Source organism: Accipiter gentilis, chromosome 2, assembly GCF_929443795.1.
Source record: "Accipiter gentilis chromosome 2, bAccGen1.1, whole genome shotgun sequence".
In the NCBI taxonomy this organism is placed as follows: Eukaryota; Metazoa; Chordata; class Aves; order Accipitriformes; family Accipitridae; genus Astur; species Astur gentilis.
The window spans coordinates 4,911,095-4,931,840 of NC_064881.1; the positions used below are offsets into that span (position 1 = coordinate 4,911,095).

Below are 20,746 nucleotides of genomic sequence, written 5' to 3' on the forward strand. Positions count from 1 at the left end.
CACTTTTCCTTCTCCTAAAGACTTAAATTAACGAGTTTTGTAGTGAAGGCAAGATTCAGCTACAAAAGTGGCTGGGCAGCTTGTTTAGCTCATTAAGTTGTGAAAGGAGATGAACATTTCCATATAATTACTGAAAAAACCCACACTGTCTAGTATCTTTGCTGATTGCTCTTTTTCTTTCTTGATACACTGAAGAAAACAGCACATGCCTGTGTACTCTACCATCTACTTTAGATATTTCTCCCTTCCTCCCCATGGTCCGCCACTAATGAGAATTACAGCTCCGAATGCTTCACGTAGGAAGCGCAGCTCTGCAACAAACAGCACAGCAGCTGGGTTTCTCCTCGCCGAAGCTGTATGCAAGTGTGAAGAGATTTGTGGGCCCGGGTAGAGATCAAGCTCTCCAGCCTGATGACTGAACGTACGACGACACCTCATTTAACAGGTTAAAGACACATATACTCTGTTACCACTAGCTGGATCAGAACTGCTCTGCCCAGTTCCCTCTTCTCCTTCCCGTACTCATGTGCGCTGCTGCTCTAAAAAAGTTAAACCACACCTGAAGTTTCAAAATTACTTTCAAGGTCATTAAAAGCGAGGGAAAGAGGAGTCGAGGGTTAAGTACAGCAAAGAGCATTAGCTTATACCTGAAATAATGAGCTAGAACAAAAACATTATCTGCACATAATCAAGCCTCTAAGCCATTCAGAGACACCAGATACACACAGCAGGAGATCAAACTACAGTACTCCACTGAAGTGGTCCAAAAAAACCCCCCCAAAACCCTACGAGAAAGGAGAGGTCACAGGTATTTTAAAGAACATAGGTGCTTATGCAGGCATTCACTGGAAGCCTCCTTCTCCCTCCCTCCCCCCAATTAGCCTTCAGGCTGGTTGATTAGCTGGCAAACTCTTTGAAAGGGTCAGTCTGTCCAGAACTGGTATTTCCACTTGGGAAACAGCTCAGGCATGTCATATACCTGTGCTCACCCAGCGCCACGATCTCCGGCCGACGGCTGCGATCCCTGTTATTACTCGACACAAGAATGTCAGAGGGGTTTTGTAATCGCGTAGGGCAGCCAGCAATAAAGTTCTTGCCTGAAACGCGGTATTTTATGGGGCACAACGTAACTGCGCACGCTTTATAGATTTAGTTAGAATGACTTCCAAACTTCAAGCCAATTGCAGAGGTGCAGCGAATCTTTAATTGAAGTAATTTAGCTCCAGCACTCAAACACCCGAAAGGAAAGTACTTTTTGGGGGGGACAGGGAGCAGGCACCAGCACGTGCCGGCACACAGCAGAGGGGGTTCGCAAGGCGCGCATAAAGGCACCAGCTCAACAGCGCTTTTGACAAGACTGCTTTACCTCAACGAAACACAGCTAACGAACTTGGGCTCGTTCCACGGTTAAGCTGCACCTAAACCCGTTTAATTGTGCTATTACTATATATTTCGCCACTACGGTAACTAACGCAACTAGAGCCAATTTGCCTTATAAAAAAAAAAAAAAGAAAAAAGGAAAAAAAAAAAAAAAAAGAGGATCACTGCCAGGAAACAGAGCTATTTTAAATAAACAAATACAAGATGAATGCAATTGCCATATTAACCCTCTTGTTAACTTCTGAAGTTTAAAATTACACCCTCATTACTAGTGTGTAATTGAGTATTCTCCCAGCTGTTTCCTGCATTTGAGGTTATTCAAATAGTTCATTAGCACATCAAGAACACCACACACACTAATGATACCTGATGCCCTTATCTACTATTGTGGCCCGACTTTCATAACTCGCATCTCCCACAAAAAGAGAAAGAAAAAAGGGGGGAAACAAAGAAAAAAGAGGGAAAGGGGGAGCCCCCAGGGCTGAGCGGTCTGTGCTGCTGTCAAGGGGGAGCATGGCAGCACCCGGGCACCTCTCCAGTCCGACCCACAGGCACGCAGCAAGCGGCCACTGGACTGGCGGCAGGGGGAAGAGGCAACTGGGGGGCGAGGAAGCCGGGTAACTCGCGTCCGGGCTCATTGGGACAGTGAGTGTCGCCCCAGAAGCCACCCCGGGGCCAGCAGTGTGCGTCAGTGCCCAGCCTTGGGGGAGACGGGGAAGAAAGGAGGGGTGCAGTGGGGGCTATGTGGGATGGGGTGCGGGGTTGCCACCTTTTTTTTTTTTTTTTTCTTTTTTTTTTTTTTTTTCCTCCTTTCTTTTTTCTTTTTCCGGTTACCTGTGTGGGGGAAACAATAGCAGGTGAAACTACTGTGGGTGAGGTGGTGCTTCTGTGCCCATTGGCTTCAGGGAGGAGGTGAGGCAGGGGGTCGTGTTTCACTGAGACCACCACCACGGCGGGCGCGGCAGCGTCCAGGGGCTCAGCGGGGCGGCGGCAGAGTCTTTTGGGGGAGGCGGAGGGCCCGCAGGCATCGCCACCAGCCGCAGCCCCCGCTGGGAACACCGCCTCGTAGAGGGCCCGCTTGGCCGGGGCCACCGCGGCCGCTTCTGCCTTCACCGGCGCGGCGTCACCGTCTTTGGGCAGCACGTAGGGGTTGGTGGCAGGCGGCCGGGGCCGCGGCCCGCCATTGAGGGCAGCGGGGGTGTAGCAGCCCCCGCCGGCGGGGTGGTGGAGGAGGTGGTGGTGGTGGTGGTGGTGGTGGGGAGGGGGCGGGTGGTGGGGCGGCTGCGGTCCCCCCAGCTTGGTGCCGATGCCAGCAATGCTGTTGAGGGTGGCGATGGAGACGGCGCCGATGCAGTGGTTGGTGTAGGTCTTGGAGAGCTTGGCCGCCTTGGAGAGCATCTGCATGCGGGTGCCCAGGAGGTTCTTGCCGATGGCCTTGTTCTCGTACCAGGTGATGTCACCCTCGCTGCAGTGGTCCCGCGGGCGCTGGAAGAAGGCCTTGCAGAGGGGGTTGCGCTTGGAGAGGTACTTGACGAAGCTGGCGTAGGGGCAGAACTCGGTGCCGGTCTCGTACATGCGGGGCAGGTTCTCCTCGTCGCTGCTCTCCGCCCGCTTCTTGCTCCAGGAGGACGAGCGCGACTTGTGGTAGGGCCCCAGCGCCTTGAAGTAGACGAACTTGCGTCCGTCCTCGTCCACGGCCAGCCCGAAGGAGTCCTCCTCCAGCTCCCGCTGGTTCTCCCGGCCCCGGGTGCAGAAGTACATGCAGGTCTCGAACCAGACCTTGTTGAGGAGCCCGAAGGGGCTCTGGGTGCTGAAGACGCTGCAGGTGTAGAGCTTGCGCAGGTCGGCGCGGGTGATGGCCTGCTTCTGCACCACCGGCCCGGCGCCCTGCTCCTCCAGCTTGCGGATGACGGCGGCCAGGGTGAGGTTGGCGGCGCGGAGCTCGGGGTCCTTGGTGAGGTCGAGGGTGCGGCAGTAGGGCGGCTCGTTGAGGTAGCGGTTGAGGGAGCTGCGGATGCTGATGAGGGAGGACTTGGAGTAGAGCTGCCCGCTCTTGGAGCGCGCCTCGGCGTAGAAGGAGCGCAGGACCCGGCAGAGCGCCCCCTTGTCCATCGTCTCGAAGTCGGGGCTCTGCGCCTTCTCGCTCAGGTACTCGCGGAAGATGCGCACGGCGTAGCGGGTGGCCAGCCGCGTGTTCTCGCTCAGCCGCGCCCGCTCCGGCCGCTGCAGCAGCAGGGCCGCCTCCAGCTCCGCGTCCTCCGCCGCCCCCCCCGGGGCCGCCGCCGCCGCCGCCCCCCGGGGCAGCCGCCGCGGCGCCCCCCGGGGCCGCCCCGACGCCGCTGCCGCCGCCGCCGCCGCCGCCGCCGCCGCCGCCGCCGCCCGGCGTACGGCCCGGGGCGGGCGGCAGCGGCTCCGTCTCCTCCTCGCCGTCCCACCCCAGACCCATCTCCTCTTCCTCCTCCTCCTCCTCCTCCTCGTCCAGCAGCAGCCCCCCATCGGCTCCGTCCTCCTCCTCCTCCTCCTCCTCCTCCTCGTCCCCCGTTATCTGCACCTCCTGGATCTCATCCTCCTCCTCGCCCTCCTCCTCCTCGCCGGCGCTGCAGTAGCGGTGCGGGCGGGGGGCGACGCCGCGGCCGGGCGGCCGGTCGCCCGCATTGTTCCCGCCGCCGCCGCCGCCTCCCCCGCCGCCGCCGCCGCCGCCGCTCCACTCTCCGCCGCCGCCGCCGCTGCCAGGCATTCTCGCCATATTGCCGTCTCCCTGCCAGTCCTCGGGCAGGGCGCATGCGCTATATTGGACCGCAGCGCTGGAGCGCTTTTGTGTTTTAATGACCTTCAGCTACCGGGAGGCAAAGCCGGGCTCTTAAAGGGGCCGCGCTCTCAGTGGCGGCGGCGGGGAAGGGGCGGGAGGCGTTGGGATGGATGGGGAGGAGGCAGAGCCGCGCTAAGGGGGTACCGCGGGGAAGGGAGCGCTACTTACCGCGCCCGCCGCTCACCTCGGGTCCGTCCCGTCCGGCAACGGAGATGGGCGCCGGGGGGGGGGGGCGGGGGGGGGGGGGGGAACCGCCGGGCCGGGGCGTTCGCCCCGGCCCGGCGGTTCCCCCCGCCCCGCCCCCCCCCCCTGCCAAAAAGCGCACACCGTCTGCGGAGCGGCTCTTTCGGAAGGGACGGACCGCCACCACGCAGCGGGGACGGAGGTCGGCACGCCTCGCGCCTCCTCCACCCTCGCCCGTCCTCACTTCACAGTAACTTAAACAAAGAAAAAGAAAAGAAAAAAAAAAGCCACCCCAAAACCTCGGGTCGCGGCTGTCCCGCAGCACCGCTCTGCTGCCCTCGACGGGACGCTGGCGGGGCAGACCCGGTCCCCGCCTGCGGGACCGCCGCGGCATCTCCCCGCCGCCGGCCTCGCACCTTTAGCCGGGCGCCTGGGACTCGGTCGAGGGGCTCGGGAGGAGATGGACGCTCGGGGCTTTGCATCCGTGCGGCGTGGAATCCGCCCGGGAAGAGCCAGTCGGTAGCCGCGGCGCTCGCTTGGCTTGCGGGAGCCCCGACGAGGTGGGGTTGCGGAGAGGGAGAAACCAGGAGTCTGGGAGCTGACGGGCGCCCCGGGCCGCTCGCTAGCTCGCTGGGGCTGCGGACTTCAGGGCAGCCGGAGGGCACTCGTCCCCCCGTGCCGCCGCCTCCCAGGGATCCCAGCTCCTTCCTCAGCTACCCCCTTCTGCGACGGGGCAAAACCCGAGGGAGACGCACGGAGCCGCCGGACCTAGCGAGGCCGCTCCGCGGGGGCTTTCGCCGCGGGGAGCCCCCCGAGCATCCCAGAGCGGGGAGGGGGCGGCGGGGGGGGGGGGGGGGGGGGGAGCGGAGCCTCGGCCCTGTCCTCGGCCGGCGGGGAGCTCCCGCTCCCGCTCCCTCTCGGCTCCGCTCCGGGGAAGCCGTACCCAGCGGCAGCGCAGCCAGCCGCTTCGCTGCACACTCCTTACCCTTCCTTCCCCGGGAAGGGTCGTTCACCGGGCCGGAGGGCACAAGCCCTGCCTGCGGCCGACGCACCGCCGGGGAGGGAGCCTGTCCCACGGGGGACGGGACGGGCCGGGCCTCACCAGCTCCCCGCCGGCAGCAGCCGCGCTACACAAACCAAACTACCCCGCGACCACCTCCCCCGTACCGCCTAGCCGGGCGATTTCTTTTATTTCGTACGTTGAAATAAATATTCATTACGACTACTGGCTACATCTGAAATTATAGCCTTAATTGCAGAGCTGCTGGCCTGAGTTACCACATTTGCTGCTTACTCATCCGTAGGCAATTGCTCAGCGCCGGGCCCCGGCCGCGGTGGTTACCTCGGGGGGGTAGGGGCCCTCGGTGCCGGTACCGGAGGCGGGCAGCGCCGAGCCCCGCGGCCGCCCCCCCCCGGGACGGAGGCCGGCGGCCACCGACGGGGCGTCCGGGGCAGCGCCAGCCCTCGCCGTCCGGGCAAACGTGGCATCCCATAGCAGGGATGCGCAAATTGTTCAGCAAATTAGGCCAATTCGAAACAAATAAGCACTCCGGGAAGAGAGCCTGCCACTCCCAGAAAATAATTGAAAAGAAACCCGGCGCTGTTATATTGATGTAAGCCTGGAGTCAGTACACGGAGGTCAAAGCTGTTGCATGCACTAAAGAAGTTGTGCTCGCTCTGCAGTTTGAGAGCAGATTAAGTTCCCTCTTAGGCTGATGGCATATATATGTATATATATTCTAGAGATTTTTTTCCTATGCACATGAAGAGGATATAAATAACTTTTTTTTTTTTTTTTTTGCCCCTGTCATATGCTATCTGCAACCCAATCCTGAAACAAAGTCTCAAAGACCTTCCAATGATGGACCAGATGCTGAAACAGACAGCTAAAAGCAGCAAGACCTTGTTGTGGCTAAAATCTAAATGCCCCAGACAAACTCCTTTTAGGAGCTATAACAACCACCCTAGAAGACAGAGAACTGCAGGGCTTGCAGGATACACCTTTTCTGCGGAGATCTTTTTTCCTTTTTTGTTCCCGTAAGTGCTAAAAATGACATGATTGGCATTAACCTTTGAACTTGATTCTGTCTTAAGATCGTAGAAGAGATGAAGCAGCTTTCTTTTTTTAAGAAGAGCTTTTCAGAGCCATGAGGGCAAAAGGTAATTGAACGTTTGGGTTTTTTTTTAACTTTAAAAAAGATGAACACCAGGTTGACAGCTTCTGTACTTGGATGTTCATTTAATCACCATTTCCTGATTACAAGAGGTGAACTATGTTGACAGACTTGGAGATGAATATGGAGCCCAGGATACTAATAGTAAGTATAAAGGACATACAGAACTTGCAGTGAGGTTGGAGGGGAAAAACGTATACGGAGCATCCATATTACACACATCAGTTGGAAGCACCTCAGCAGCCAGGGGGAATTCAGAGAGTAGCAAGTGAGGTGTTGAGCATGCTGCAGGTGCCCATAATTGGGAAGACACCCGCATAAGGTACATACCTGTATAACCTATATGTATATATATGTGTGTATTTGTATATATACATATGTAAGTTAATCACATATATGTTAACTTACCTATCTGTCTACATTCCTAAAGATAAGATTTAGCCTAGTCAGTTGTATTCCAGAAGTTTAAATACTATTGTTCAAGCTCTCAAGTTAGACAAGGTAATCGAACCACATTCCGAAACTGCCAGAGTTGCACAAGGTTGTCTAATGCAAGCTGGCATAATAACATTAAACTTACATCCACTCCACCCTCCACGTCACTCAGCAGAGTTTTATCCTGCCGAGAGCTCCGCGTGGGCATAGGCAGCATTCTCCCTTAGGACGCAAGGTTTGAGGCTGATTCTTATATAGGTCCTGTCCACGCTTGGAGAAGGCGTTTTATTTCCGCTGTCAGTAAAAGAAGATGTAATACCCACAGAACACTAATAACGCACCTGCCCCGCTAAGGTTGCAACCCTAGACCAAATTATCATTCCTTTTCTATACTTGGACATCAGTTCATATGCCACAGAATTAGCATGTCAGGTTAAGAACCAAAACCAAACTCCCTTCTCCGTGAGTCAGTTGGTTTACAATAAAGGTTACATGCTTGTAACCATGTTACCAAACAGTTTCAGGCCTCTCCTCACTTCTTTTTTAAGCTACTCTTCCCCCTGGCCCCTGCTCTCGCTCCTGGCAAGCACAGGGCTTGCTAGAGCCACGCTCTTTGACAATCCGACTATTGTGCTAAAGCTCTCCACAGCCTTATTCTCCTTCAGCCTCACACAGGCTACTTCTCCTGTAGCCTCTGTCAATAGTTATTTCACTTACAGCCACCTAAGTCTTCCTGGTTTGGTGTTTCTTGGGAGGTTTTTCATCATGAAGCTTCACTAGGAACTAAACCGGAATATCTCCAAAAGCCAAGAAGCAAAGAAAATCCATTGAACTCATTTGCTCCCTGGGATCCAGTCTAGGCATCTAGAAAAGATTTTTAAAAAACAGTGCTTAAAACAAGCTTGTTGGTTAACTCTAAGGCTGACCGCATGGCATCTTTTTAAGAAAACAGCTTTTTCTCTATGTACACCTGTACTGTTAGTTTAAATGCAATAAACGTGTTTGTAAAATGTGTTAATATGTTTTCCAAACACAAGATATTTTTGCTGTAGAGGAAGCCTATGTGGAAATTGGTATGAGAAATCCATATTGACACTATAGAACTAGAAGGCAAATAATGCTTGGGACTCCTGGAAAATTCACTTAGGGAAAAAGCATGTCCTAGAAATTCTTCTCCCACCCAGAAACGCACAGTTTTGAGATAAGCTTTTTTAGCATTTCAGAACTGTCACTTCAAAATGCTAATTCAATTTTTATTTTACTCTTTTACTCGGGTATACGATATTTCTAGTTGTTTCATTGCTTCTTGATACTAGGGGCAGCCAATGCTGCCATATAATGTGCTCTAATAGATTTTAAATCTCTTTTATTTAAAATTTTCTTTTTTAGATTAGTGTCTCCTGTCTGCACAGCAATGAAATGGCTTTATATAACTCAACAAAGGAGACATTGATTTAGAAGAGCAATGATGTATCCATCAGTGCTAAGTTGCAGCTGTTCTTAATGAATTTTAAAATACAAAAGCTATTTCACCTCTTAGATTGTCATATTATGAAATGTTAGTGGTAGTTGCACATATCAAAGCACCAGCTACTACCGACACATTGTGAAACGTGAAGGCAGCATCAAACCAGCCCCCTCACGAAGCTCCACGGTGCCAATGGAAAGCATATTTCTGAAGTACGCTCATATTTTTTTTCCCGCAGGTATTTGCTGTTATTCACTTGACTGCTTTTTTTTTCTTTTACAAAAGCAATATTTTTGTTGCTGAGGCCATGATTTGTTTCCCGATTGCTCCTTTTTCAAAACAAACCAGAGAAAAACCTGGGTCATCATCTTTGTAAGAAAGCACACGTTTAGTGCTTGGCAAATTAAAAGTCAAGACTTCGTGAATCATCGTTATTTTCAGTGTCAAGCAGCTGGAGCTTTTTTGCTTCCAAAAATATAGAAGAGCTATGTTGTCAGACAGCTTGGAGAGAGGCAGGTAATAAATTGCATTGCACTGCATAAAGGTTTTAAGGGTCTTTTAAAATGTGTTGGAGGTAAGTTGCCAGGAGATATATTAACGTTTTATTTAGCTGTGTTTCAGTTTATGTTTGTCTTTGGTTCTGTGCTGATGAGGGCACTTGAAACAAACTGGCTGGTCTGTGAGGCACAGCAGTAGCTGGTTATAGTTGCTCTAGCAGTTGTCCGGTTGTTTCTATGAACTACTGACACCGAGCAACCCAGCATGTTAGTGGCGTAACATTTATCCTCTGTGGAGAGAAAGAGCTCTTTCCATTCAGGCTGATAATTTAAGTCAGTTTTTAATCCTTCTCAACTGGGCCCATAAATTCTATGTGGAGGTGAGGGAAATTCAGAAGGACTAAGCCAGTAACTCAAGAAAGGAACCTCCAAAGAGACTCCCCTGTGCAACCACAAAGCCTTGTTTATAGGTGTTGTAGGTCTGTGTAAGTACAAGTTTTCACTTTATACAGTGTTCTTAGTACTGTGTAATAGAGCATAAATTGATGCTGTATTGAATATGGAGTTCTTGAAATCCTATTTTCCGTTCATAACCTTCCAATAAAAATTTATTTTGAACTAAAAGTTCAGGCTGGAAGTCACAGTGGGCTGGATGAAGTCTAGAAATGCAAGGAGAGATTACTGGTTATATGACAGCAGGCTCTAGCTGAGAAGGCTCCTTAAACATTCCTTTAAGAAAAAAGGAAGAAAAAACCCGAGTCCTTACAATTTAACAAACAAAAATGTAATGTAATGAGACTCCGAAGAAATGCACTTTCCACCTTGTTTCTGTACTGTATGGACTCTATCTCTTTACTTTTTCCATCCCCATTGCACGACCTGAAGTTTCTGTGTTGCCACGAGGTGTGCTGAGCGCTGATTCCCGCGCAGGGCCAGAGGTAAGGCTTTACACCCTGCAAAACTTATTCACGCCAGGCTTTTCTCAGAGCTAGGGGTGCTCAAGGGACAGGGCAACAGCTGGCCTTCAGCACAGCCTGGAAAAGGGAATCTTCCTCTGACCCTCGGCTAGTGGCTTTAATGCCTCTTTATACCATGAATTCACTGTCAATATACTTTTGTTTTGACTTAGTGACTGAAATAAACTGATTATTCCCCTTTTCTACCAGTATTATGTCTGTGTCATAGTGAATTTGGAAATTCCTTTTCAGGTATTTATGTAGCAAAAAACCCAGCACCAATGGCCTGTCTACTTGGATTTTCTTTTCTCAATTGAGTTATCTCAGCTGGGTTGACACAAACCCAGTTTAAGCAACTTTAAAACTGGGTGAGTTCAAACGAAGCCCACAGAGGGTGCAACCATACTGTTAAACAGTGTCAGAGCCCTGCTCAGGCTCTCACCCAGACCCACCTTTCTGTTGCTGAAACAGTAACTTACAATTAAACACAACTCTTCAATTTTTGTATGCCCCCCTTTCATTCTCCCCCAGTTTATTTGATATGATGTTTGCAAATCTGACCTGTGCAAATTTTGCACCTATTTTCTTTTAAACCATCATTTGGTCATGATGTTTTCTGGCCCTAGTAAGAGAATGCCACATTCCCTTCTCAAGGTGTGAGATACTAAAGCATCTCTGGTTATCCTGTGAGATCTAAACATACAGAAACTGTCTAAATAAGGTTTGCATCACAGATCACACTAACATATGATGCAGCATTATAGTAGAAGGGAATAAATTCATAGGTCATGTGGAAGAAGAGCACAGGGATAAAAAGTATAGCATGTTTACCTTCAGCCCCCATCACGTCCTTTATCAGAGCATGATTTGATTCATATCAAGAAAAAAAGTAGTAGAACATGTGGCAGAATATGAATAGATAAAGAAAGTTCGTGTGCTAATTTTGATTTGACTGGTCCTTCATGCAAAAGCACTTTCACAAACTAAATGTTTCTAGTGTATGTGATTTCGCATAAAAACTGGGGGAAAAGCTTCAGGGTATTGTCAGGACTTTCATTTGAGGTTTAAAGCCAGAGGCCATGGAATAAAAGAGACCTGAACGGTCTCTTTGCAGTTTGCACCTGTATTTTAAGTTATAGAGGGTAAAGCCTGGAAAAGTGGAAAACCCAAAATGATTCAGAGGTAAGATAAAGCAAGCTTACAAAGTTTAGTGAAAAAGACTGGATGCATTGGATGTATCTCTCTTGTTTTGTCAGTATCCAGTAATACTAAAATAGATGAAAAATACCTTCTAACAGCTGGTATGGTTACCAGTATTTTGTTAGAGCTTGGCATTTTAAAAAAAAGGAAACCACTTCTGCAACTGTTGAGAATGCTTAAATAGAAAACTTTTTTGTCCATCCCTGAGTTGTACCTTGCTTTGAATTGCCTTGCCTTTTTCTATCCATGAAAGATTAAGATGGCCTTGATTCAAAGTTTCCTTATTTGAAGATCAAGGCTAAAATTCAGTCTCTTTTCAGTGTCATCAAATAAATAAAAATAATTTTAAAAACCCTCAGAGCCAACACTTTGCACAATCATGGACTGAATTATTTATTTACAAGCAGGTAGTTATTTGCTAGAAAAGACCCTGGTTTTTAAGGTCAATGAGCATTGTTAAAATAAGCAAGAAAAAAATTGTAAGCTCTTCTTTTGCCTTGGACAAAGCAAGGTCACATTTGCAATTTACAGTGCACGATCTCTCCATTAGCAATCTTGGCAAAGGTTTATCAAGTTATTCTGAATAATTTCCTTCAAGTTATGAGAGTGTCACTTGGCCTGTTACAGGCCTGTCCCTACAGTTTACCCTGCTGTTTACCTGTGTTTTGTCAGACTCATTCTTGCTGATTGGTGTCAAAGGAAAAAAAGCAGTTTTTAAAATCAAAGCTTCAGTGTGGAAGGATATAAAGTGTGAAATCCAGACCCATTGCTTTCATTCTGGCTTTAGTGATCATAGAAACCTGCTGTAGGGCAGGACTAATCTGCCAGAAAATTATTATTGAGCCCTGGTAACTCAGATATATGTGCAGACTTGAAAATGTTGTTCTTTGTGCCAACTCCAGGTCCTACAAGAACCTCACATGGTATCCTCCACCTGGCTCAGAAATATGCTGCATTCCACCATAAAGAGGAGGAAGTTTGTTAATTCCCAGGCAGCTGTGAACAATTTAATCTCTTTCCAAACAGCCCAGCATCCTATTCCAATTGCGAAGTTTCTTGGGGGATGGATAGTTTGAAGAGCTGGTAAGAGATAATAAAGCCTTTATTTCAAGGTCATTCCTACGGATTTGGCCTTGACAGTAACATCTTGATAACAGGATTGCCAAATCTCCTAGCCTCATGATACCTAGTGGGTTTGGAGCTTCCTCCTCCATATGCTGGAATAGAGGGGTTGAAAATTAGTGTTTGGAAGACACATTTGAAACTTTTAAGTACTGCTCTGTAGAAACTTGGAAATCAGGTGGAGAACCACAGTTTTGTAATTTTAGGGCGAAGAAATCCCTGTGATTTTTAAAATAGACTTCTTATTCCGAAGACGTGGTTGGCACTCCTGGGATTTCCCAGATAAACTTGCCTATGGGAACTGAGCTGGTATCTTGGTTTTCTGGACAAGTCTCTAAATTACTGACTTCTTTTCGTCTCAAGATTTCTTTATCGAAAAATCACCATCCAAATCCTGTGCAAGCCATTTTTGCCACCTCTTTGGCAATATGTTTATAAGAGTCAAAGAATCACAAGGAACTACTTCAAGAAATTAATACCCAGATTTCTTCAAGTTCTCAGAACCAGCAACTTTGTTCTGATTATTAGAAGGTCTCTGCATTCAAAAACTTGTACAGGTATTTAAGCCAGCTGTACTTCTAAACAGGCTTGCACCTGATATGGTTTCCATGGGAGCTGCTTGGTGCTTAGCCACTTGCAAACATGGCTGCTTATGTAGATAATTAAATTAGAGTTAGTGAACACAGCGTTCTTCTGAAAACCTGACCTTTGGTCTTTCTGGTACACTGGTAGAAGAGTGAAGGAAAATACATACTTTCTGTGCTTTACATATTCTGTACCACCTTTTTTTTTTTTTCCTCTGAAATGAGCTAGATGCGACTTTCAGGATACTTCTACCAAAAGCTCCCGCTATTTCACTGCATTTTCAGCAGTTACAGTTGGATTGTTCTGCCCAACTCTAGATACAGCATTTCATCAGCTTACTTGTATTTTCAGGAGTTCCCAAATTTTAAAGCTTTTCTTTTGTTCAGCAAGTTGTATTGGGCTTGGCTTACACTAAAATGTTTAGTAATATTCTCTAAGAACTAGTTTTATGCTATCAGAAAGTACTGGTGTTTAAAGTACTTGGGAATCTCAGTCACATGTGAAGTGGAGAGGCAGAATTACAGGAGCTTTGTTTGTGAAGCTAAAGGGATCAAAGTATCTGGATTAATTTGTAATGTTTTTGGGACGGGCACTGTATTTGAAAGGAAGTTCTAGATTCAATTTGTTAACCCATCCCTTCAAATGAGCTTGTCAGACCCCAAACAGGCAGGGACAGGATTTTGTCTTCTGAATTCCAGTTTGGCCGCTAGTGCCTGGGCTAATTAGCACCAGGTAGAGAGAAACCCACACGCTGCTGAATAAACTAGAAAAAATCGGATGTCCCACTGAGGTCAGCGGCGCTAATTAGCACCCACAGACAGGAAATCTGCTTCAACCTGCCTGCCGAGCTTCCTGGCTTTGGCCACATCCAAATTCTTATGGGAAAATGATTCTGATGCTGTATCATGGCAGAAACACGGTGGATTGCTCATGGGCTAACCTGCCCACCTAGGATTTTTATAATAATTCTCCCCTACTGCGGTTGCTGAAATATTGTTGTACAGAGGGTACAAGTGCAGAGGCTTTTCGGCCACCCAACAGATCAAGTTTGCCCCTGCAGGGGTACTCTCTGCCTGGTTCTTAAGCTCTGTGAGGTCCAAGAGGCCTGGTACTACTTTGGGAAGCCATGTTGAGAGTTTCAGCCCTCAACAGTGGAACCAGTTAACACACAGAACCTACACAACCACCTCCACTTTAGGGAAGTCTGTCAGGTCTTCATTTCTTCATGCTTTCTGGCCACAAACTCTGAGCTTTCGTGAAGGTTCTCCCTAATGCCATGGACAAATGCCACTATCCCCTTCGCTGTCCTGCTCAGAAGTCCACCCGAGGGACAGGCTGCTGATTTCTGGTTTTGCGCACGGTCTCTGAAGGGCTGTTGCGCCTCTTAGGCTTTATCTAGAGCTGGGTGACTGTTGTTAAAACAACAAATGTAGCTAAACCAAGTACTTCTTCAGTATTTTTGGATATGTTAGTGGAGCAATACCTCTAAGCTTATAGTACTTTTACTTTTTTTATCTGCTGTTCAATAAGAGAATTTTGAAATAGAAGAGTTTTCACCCTCTGAAAACTTCAGAAAAGTCAAACAACATTTTTCATCATAATTCAAATGTAAGCACTGCGATATTTGTATTAGGCAAGTCTCCTCCACATAGTACATCAGTAATAATACATTTTTTAATGAAAGGTGGTAAATACTGGCCCTAGAGTAGTTTCTCAAAATCCTATGCGTAAATGATTATTTTAATAGGCAGTAGGCAAGCTAGCACTTGCCTATATGAAAGGTTTACCCTTCATTTTAACCTCAGAGAGAGAACCATTCCTCTCACTTCCGTCTGCTTTGCAGAAAGGGCATGAAACAACCAAAAAAAAATGTTGTGAATGTTCTACAACTTTGGATATGTTTTAAACTGGAATAAGAAACCAAACCAAAACAAAAAATCACCTAGCTGAAAATAGACTAATGTAAATAAGGAAACAAAAACAGTTAATAAAACTTCTGGCTTGGATGACACAGGAGTTTTACACAGTGCTAAAGAGGATCTCTTCCCTCAAGTGTATCTAAAATGTCACTAAGTCAACAGAACAGTACGCAGAAATGGGCAGTAATTGCATTGTATTGGCATAACCAGTTTGAAGACACTTGGCTGGTAATGAAGAGGGCACATTTGTCATGTGGAAATTACCTATTACTACAAAGCACCTGTTATCCAATACTGCCAAGTACTTCAAGAAGCACCCCAAAAGCAAGAAAAGAGAAAACCCTGAATCTAAGACCACTGCTTGCACCTCTACTTTTGCATTCTGCCATGAAGAGTATCCTTCTTCTCCGGGCTGACACAGTCTGGATTGACTCTGTTCAGTCTGCCACAGAGCAAGGCTTAGCAAATAGACTGGGGAAAGGAGAACTCAGTCTCAGCTGTTTGCAGTCATCTGAGAGCTTGTGGTGATCCATGCCACGCTGTTTGTGTTTGCTGCAAAATGTATACACCTTGGGGGAAAATATTAGTAATCTGGGCACAAGAGCTAAAGACTTTCCGGTAGAATAATCTGCATCACATATTTGGCTTAGTTTCCTCATGGAAGAAATAGGAAGCCCTCTTGCCCTGTGTAGTCAACCGTCATTCAACTTACTACTATATTTTTAAAGGACATTCTCAGTAAACAGCAAGGATGCCAAGACTGCTGCTGTGCCCTAATGATATATGTGAGACCTTAATGTTCCCCTGTTAATACAGAGCTCAGAGTCATGAAGATTTTCTAGGAGAGAGCAGGAAGTCTAGAAAATCTCCCATCATGTTTGCAAAACCAACAATATCGGGGGGAGCCTATCTTGGATTCATGACGACCAGTCTGACACATGATGACTTGCAAAGTCATAACAGATAGAAGTACAATTTTGCCATGGGCATTCCTCTTGAATAAAGACACACCCCCACTCCACCCCTCCCACCCCCCCCGAAATCCAGACCAAACAGATGGCTATTTCCTTCATTAGCATCCCATCTTGCTCCTTTTGAACAACTGCCACAGCTGTATCAGAGAAGATCTGATACCAGGATGTCAGGGCTGGGCTCATTAACCAAGGCAATTAAGCTGGAACAACGGTGAACGACAGCAAAAGGTGGGGGGCTGGAGTTGGACTACAAAAGAATATGAAATGGTTCTGAAATTACTCCCACTCAGGTTGCGCTTTCCTCCAACAATCCGTGTGTGCCCCCTAAGTCTGTTCGCAATTATCTGAACCTTTACAGCCCTAAAGCCATCCTGTTGTCAAACTCTGTGCAATTCATCCTATACTTTTCTGAGAGGAGCATTTAATAGAAGAAGACGTGGTCTGGCTGCCTGCAGTTTCTTCCCATCAGCAGTCCCAGTGGATAGAAAGTCATCGTGGGAGCATTCCTATAGCCCTGATCCATCTATGATCCTTGGGCATGTACAGGCATATTCATGAGCTCTATACTCGGAACAGGTGAACGCTTCTCAGTAGCACAACTAAATTTGAACTCTGCTGTCCTAGTGAAGGGGCAGTGGTGGACAGAGCTCAGGGCCAGAGCACATTGGACACCGAAAAGGGAGGGACCGATGTGACAGAGCTAGAAAAAAGGTGCTGTAGAACCAGACTTCCTTCATCCCATAGCTGACAAGAGGTGGGATCTGACTCTTTTCCCTCCCAGCAGTGACTCTCCCTTGGTGAAGGCAGCAGCAGGAGCAAGCCTCGTTTTCTAGGGCTCTGGCACAGGTGACGTGGAATTGGGGCCAGGGCTGGTTTGTTCCTCAAGGCAATCTCCTGCCTTCAGTAACTTCTGCGTTGCTAGAGCCTCAGGTCAGCTCTGTTCAAAACCTCCAGCAACCTTCTTTGAAGTCAAACTGCTGGAGTCACAAGCAAAGCCTAAGTAAATTTGCTGTGCCTGCAGAGGCAAGGGAGGATTTCTCCTGGGACACTGATAAGGACTCTAGTCAGTGGTGCCAAGCAGCACATATGTTGCAGAGGTCACGCAAGCATTGCCAGTGGCAGACAGGGTCACTTCACCCCGAAGTGGAGGCTGAGAGTGAACAAGAAGTCTGGTTTTAAGGCACACCAAGGGTTCTTGCATTTGCCTTTTTCGCAACCCTCAAAGGGGTACAATATCTACTAGTTTCTCTTTGTTCACTCCAATTAAAAGCAACTCTGGAGAAATTCGTCTTAGGCCCCTTCTCCTGGTTTTCTTCCTTTGATGCCACTCTTGGCAGTCCAGTCTCCTGCTGATAAAATGGGATGATAAATGTCCTGGGCCTGGCGCTATTCCTTCTGCTGTTACTCTTCTGCGAGAAACTCCCTAGTTTTTCCCCTCTCGCTTGCGCATCGCACCTAGGTGACGCAAACCCTGCATATCAGTCCCAGCTTGGGCAGTGCTTCCTCCCCTCATCTGTCCTCCACTCTCTCCAAATCACCTCCTTCTTTCTCCCATACCCTCTTCTTCACCACCTATTCTTCCTTCAGGAATGAGCAGAAGTATATGCCCAGCTGCCTGAACTGTTTCCTAGATTTCTGTTAGTGGGATAGGGAAGATGAAAGACAGGGAAAGGTGGGGCAGAAAATACACGGAGCTGATATGCAAAGCTACCCTGAACACCTCTTCTACTGTCTCCTCCTTCTGCTTTATCTTTTCTCCTTTGCAATCCCTTGAAAACTGGCAGGAAAAAAACTGCATGCCTGTCAGCTTCAAAGCAGAAGAGAAAAACCCCTTCCTCTCTGAGCTGTGATTGTATCTCAGGATGGATGACTTCCCACACTTCTCTAGGAGAATGCCTGTCTGCTCTGCTGAGCATACAGACAGCTGAACAGACAGCGCTACTATCTGTGGGAAAGACAGGATGATCATCCCCCTCTTTCTCCAAGTTCCTCCGTTTTTGTATAACCCTGCCTGCCTCCTCAGAAGGTTCCAACTTCTCACCTCGACACATGGCGCAAAACAACCGTGATGCTCTACTCAAGGTGGCACCAAGCGCTGCAGCGGTCTGCCGGTACTGGTCTCCCTAGCCATGCATAGGGGAATCTGTGCTTTCAGCCACGTGTCCTTGCAAGTGTTTGGGTACAACAGCGCCCAGTCCTTGCCAATCTCAGGTATTCATGACCAGAATCTATACCCAAACAAAGCATGAAGAAAGAGAAAAAGCCCTGCTTATTTTTTAAAGAGTATTCACTTAACTTCCGTTTTTGAATTTTCAGATTGCGTTTGTTTTCAAGTCCTGTTCTGCATTCCTCTTCTCCCACTGCCCTATCCATTCACCGTCCATCCCAAACATAAGGGGCAAGGATGACCACTTCTCGCTTTGAAATCAGAGAATCTCTTCATTCCTGGATACGAGGCACTAGGAAATGTACTGGGAGGTAAGGTGAGGGAAGAGGCTTAGCAACCCAAAAAAGAATGCAATAAACGAGTTATTTCCTTTCAAAGCATTAAACTCCACACCCTAGAGTTACTGGTCTTTATGACAGCCTAGTCAAATAGAAAAAGACTCAGAAAAGCAGAGGAGAAAGGTCCTATGTTTCCAAACCGATGCACGGACAAAGTGCCAAATGATTGCATTTCTTTCATTTGCCACAAACTGGGTTAGCTTTGAGCTTGAAGGAGAGAGAATAGCAGGTTTTTAAGTACTGCTTCTGGGCCTGGCATCAACACTTCTGTTGCCATAATGTCAGATATCACAGGCAATACACACGAAAGGATGCGGGCCAATGCCTAGGCAAATAGAAGTGGGAAAGAAGGACTGAAAAATACATGCACATGGCAGGGAAGGAGGACTCCATCCCCACAACTGTTTTGAAATTATAACCTCAGTTTCCTGCATTTCAGCAAATAAAGTCACTTCAAAACAAAACCAATGAAAAAAACTCTCTAGAATTCTGTGCAAGGTTAATTTGCCAGAGGCAGATTTTGTTCTGCTAATTGCCATTTGCCATGTACCAAAGCCACAGTCCCCAAATGCTCTTGTGTGTTTCCCATCAAGCAAGCACACACATGATTAAGAACATTTGAGCACTCATCCTTAGAACTGTGAAAAAGATAAACCCTTAAATGAAGGAAAATTAGTCTTCTCAGCCACAGAAACCATGGTCTCAGGTGCTCCTTCCCCTTGCCATCTACCAGGGCTCCTGAAGAGCTGTTGGATAACTGGGGGTAGATAACTGGCTCTGGGGACAGACTATGGGATGGAAAGTGCATTGATGGAAAACATCTGAAACTTTGATTTGCACCCTTACTTGGGGACTCCATCGAGAACTTGGAGCAGTTTAGAGACATGTATTTGGCACTTCTCAACCAACCTCAGCTGTCAAGTAACTCCCTGATTTGTCCTCTTCTGCCTCATACTTCCACTGTTTTTTCTTCCTTCTGTTTATATTCAGACCATCGCTTCTTCTCTGCCCCCTCTTTCAACTTGTATCACCATGACCTGGAGAATTCATATGCATTGCCTGGTGCTTTTCTTTACTTTCCCTTGTTCTCTCCAACACTTCATCAAACATAATTGTCATGAAGAAAATATTTACCTCAAGAAATTATAGCAATCTTCTAATCAAGTAGTACATGACCAACTACAGAACTCTAAAAGACCTCCCAGGTCCCTTCCATTCTCTGTTACTAGGCTTCCTTTACCGTTTCAGGACTTGTCTACCCTTGACAGTTTTACTAATGTGACTGATAAATGGAGGAGCTTTCATTTTATATTGGCCAACAATTGTACTGATAGAATCTCATCACCATTATCACAGTTGCATTGCTGTGAAGATGACCTACACAAGCCACCTTTCTGATGAGAACACCACCACCCAAGTGCTGTGCAGCTACAAATGGGCATCACTTCTTTGATCTTGGATATATCATGGAGGCTGCCCTCCATCTTAGGAATTAGAGTGACACACTACAAACTTCTGTATTACAAAATTGTGTGACATAAAAAACTTCTACCAAAGCACACAGAATTCAGTAACTGTGTTTAAAAACCTCTGGTACCTGCATTTCCACAGTGTTAGACAGCACTAACATGATACAAGCTGAAATGGTGAGGTCGCTGCTCCAACGGGAGCACAGTAATGAGGTCCAATATCCACAAAGAATTTGCATTCATATGCTATTGTTCCGGAGTCAGTTAATGATTAACATGGATTAACTCCTGTGCCTTATGGACATAATATCAGTGTTTCTCTAAAATACAGGGATACACAGATACACTGTAGGGATTTTGAAACAGATGATGTTCTTTAAGACTACATAGTGGTAAAAAGCAAAAATCTTACAGATTATTAAAAATGTGTATAATTCCTGACTTTGCTGGCCAGGACCATTATTTTACATGTAGTGCCTTGGTATTTCAGGTCATACCTGCCTTGGATGATCCCATGTGCATGCTGCAAACAAAGAGAACGTGATAAGGCAGCAGGAACATGATTAAGCTTTGATCAGAGGATGGATCCTGACTCTTATGTTGCTGAGAGTTTGTGGCCACCAAAAAGAATATCGTAAGTTTGCTCAGCAAGCTAAGGGTGTGACATTAATGCAAGTCACCCAACACAGGAGTCTTCCATATAGCCACATCTACAATATAACCGTTTCCCCACTAGTTAGATTAAAGCCAGCATGGCTATGCTTCTTCTCCTACTGCCACATTTGCTTTTGCACTTAATGATCTAATCACATCCTCTTTTTTCTACAGGGCCTTTGCCTCATTCAGTGCCCAGGATGGATGGGACTCATTGAATAGGCATCTGTAGTCTGACAGTTTGTCTGCAGATTTGCCTGGAGCTGAAGATACATCCTTTGATTCTATCCCTGGCTCTGCCACAAAGTTCCTGTGTTAAGATACTGGACTAGTCACTTAAACCAACCAAAGTGGGCACCAAGAGCTGCTTTTTATGTACTGTGGGTGCCTGACTTGAATCACTTGAGATCTCATTT

The 20,746-nt window shown here is 47.5% G+C and overlaps 1 protein-coding gene across 8 annotated transcripts in view; it reads right to left on the minus strand.

Moving 5' to 3' along the window:
* The window catches only part of KCTD1 (potassium channel tetramerization domain containing 1), a 105,670-nt gene that overhangs the window by 67,631 nt on the left and 17,293 nt on the right, over positions 1 to 20,746 (minus strand). The window contains exons 1-2 of one of the 8 annotated variants that reach the window (XM_049821084.1): positions 3,757 to 4,182; positions 2,215 to 3,719 (exon numbers count right to left, since the gene is read on the minus strand). The exons of 2 other annotated variants lie outside the window; for them this stretch is intronic. In XM_049821084.1, coding sequence (XP_049677041.1) covers positions 2,215 to 3,719; positions 3,757 to 4,126 — 1,875 coding nt within the window. In that variant the 5' untranslated portion in view covers positions 4,127 to 4,182. Of the gene's footprint in view, positions 1 to 2,214; positions 3,720 to 3,756; positions 4,183 to 4,357; positions 4,406 to 4,663; positions 4,727 to 4,788; positions 5,076 to 5,357; positions 5,389 to 20,746 lie in introns of those variants that run through there. 5 more of the 8 variants (XM_049821062.1, XM_049821018.1, XM_049821008.1 and 2 more) reach the window with 5 other exon arrangements.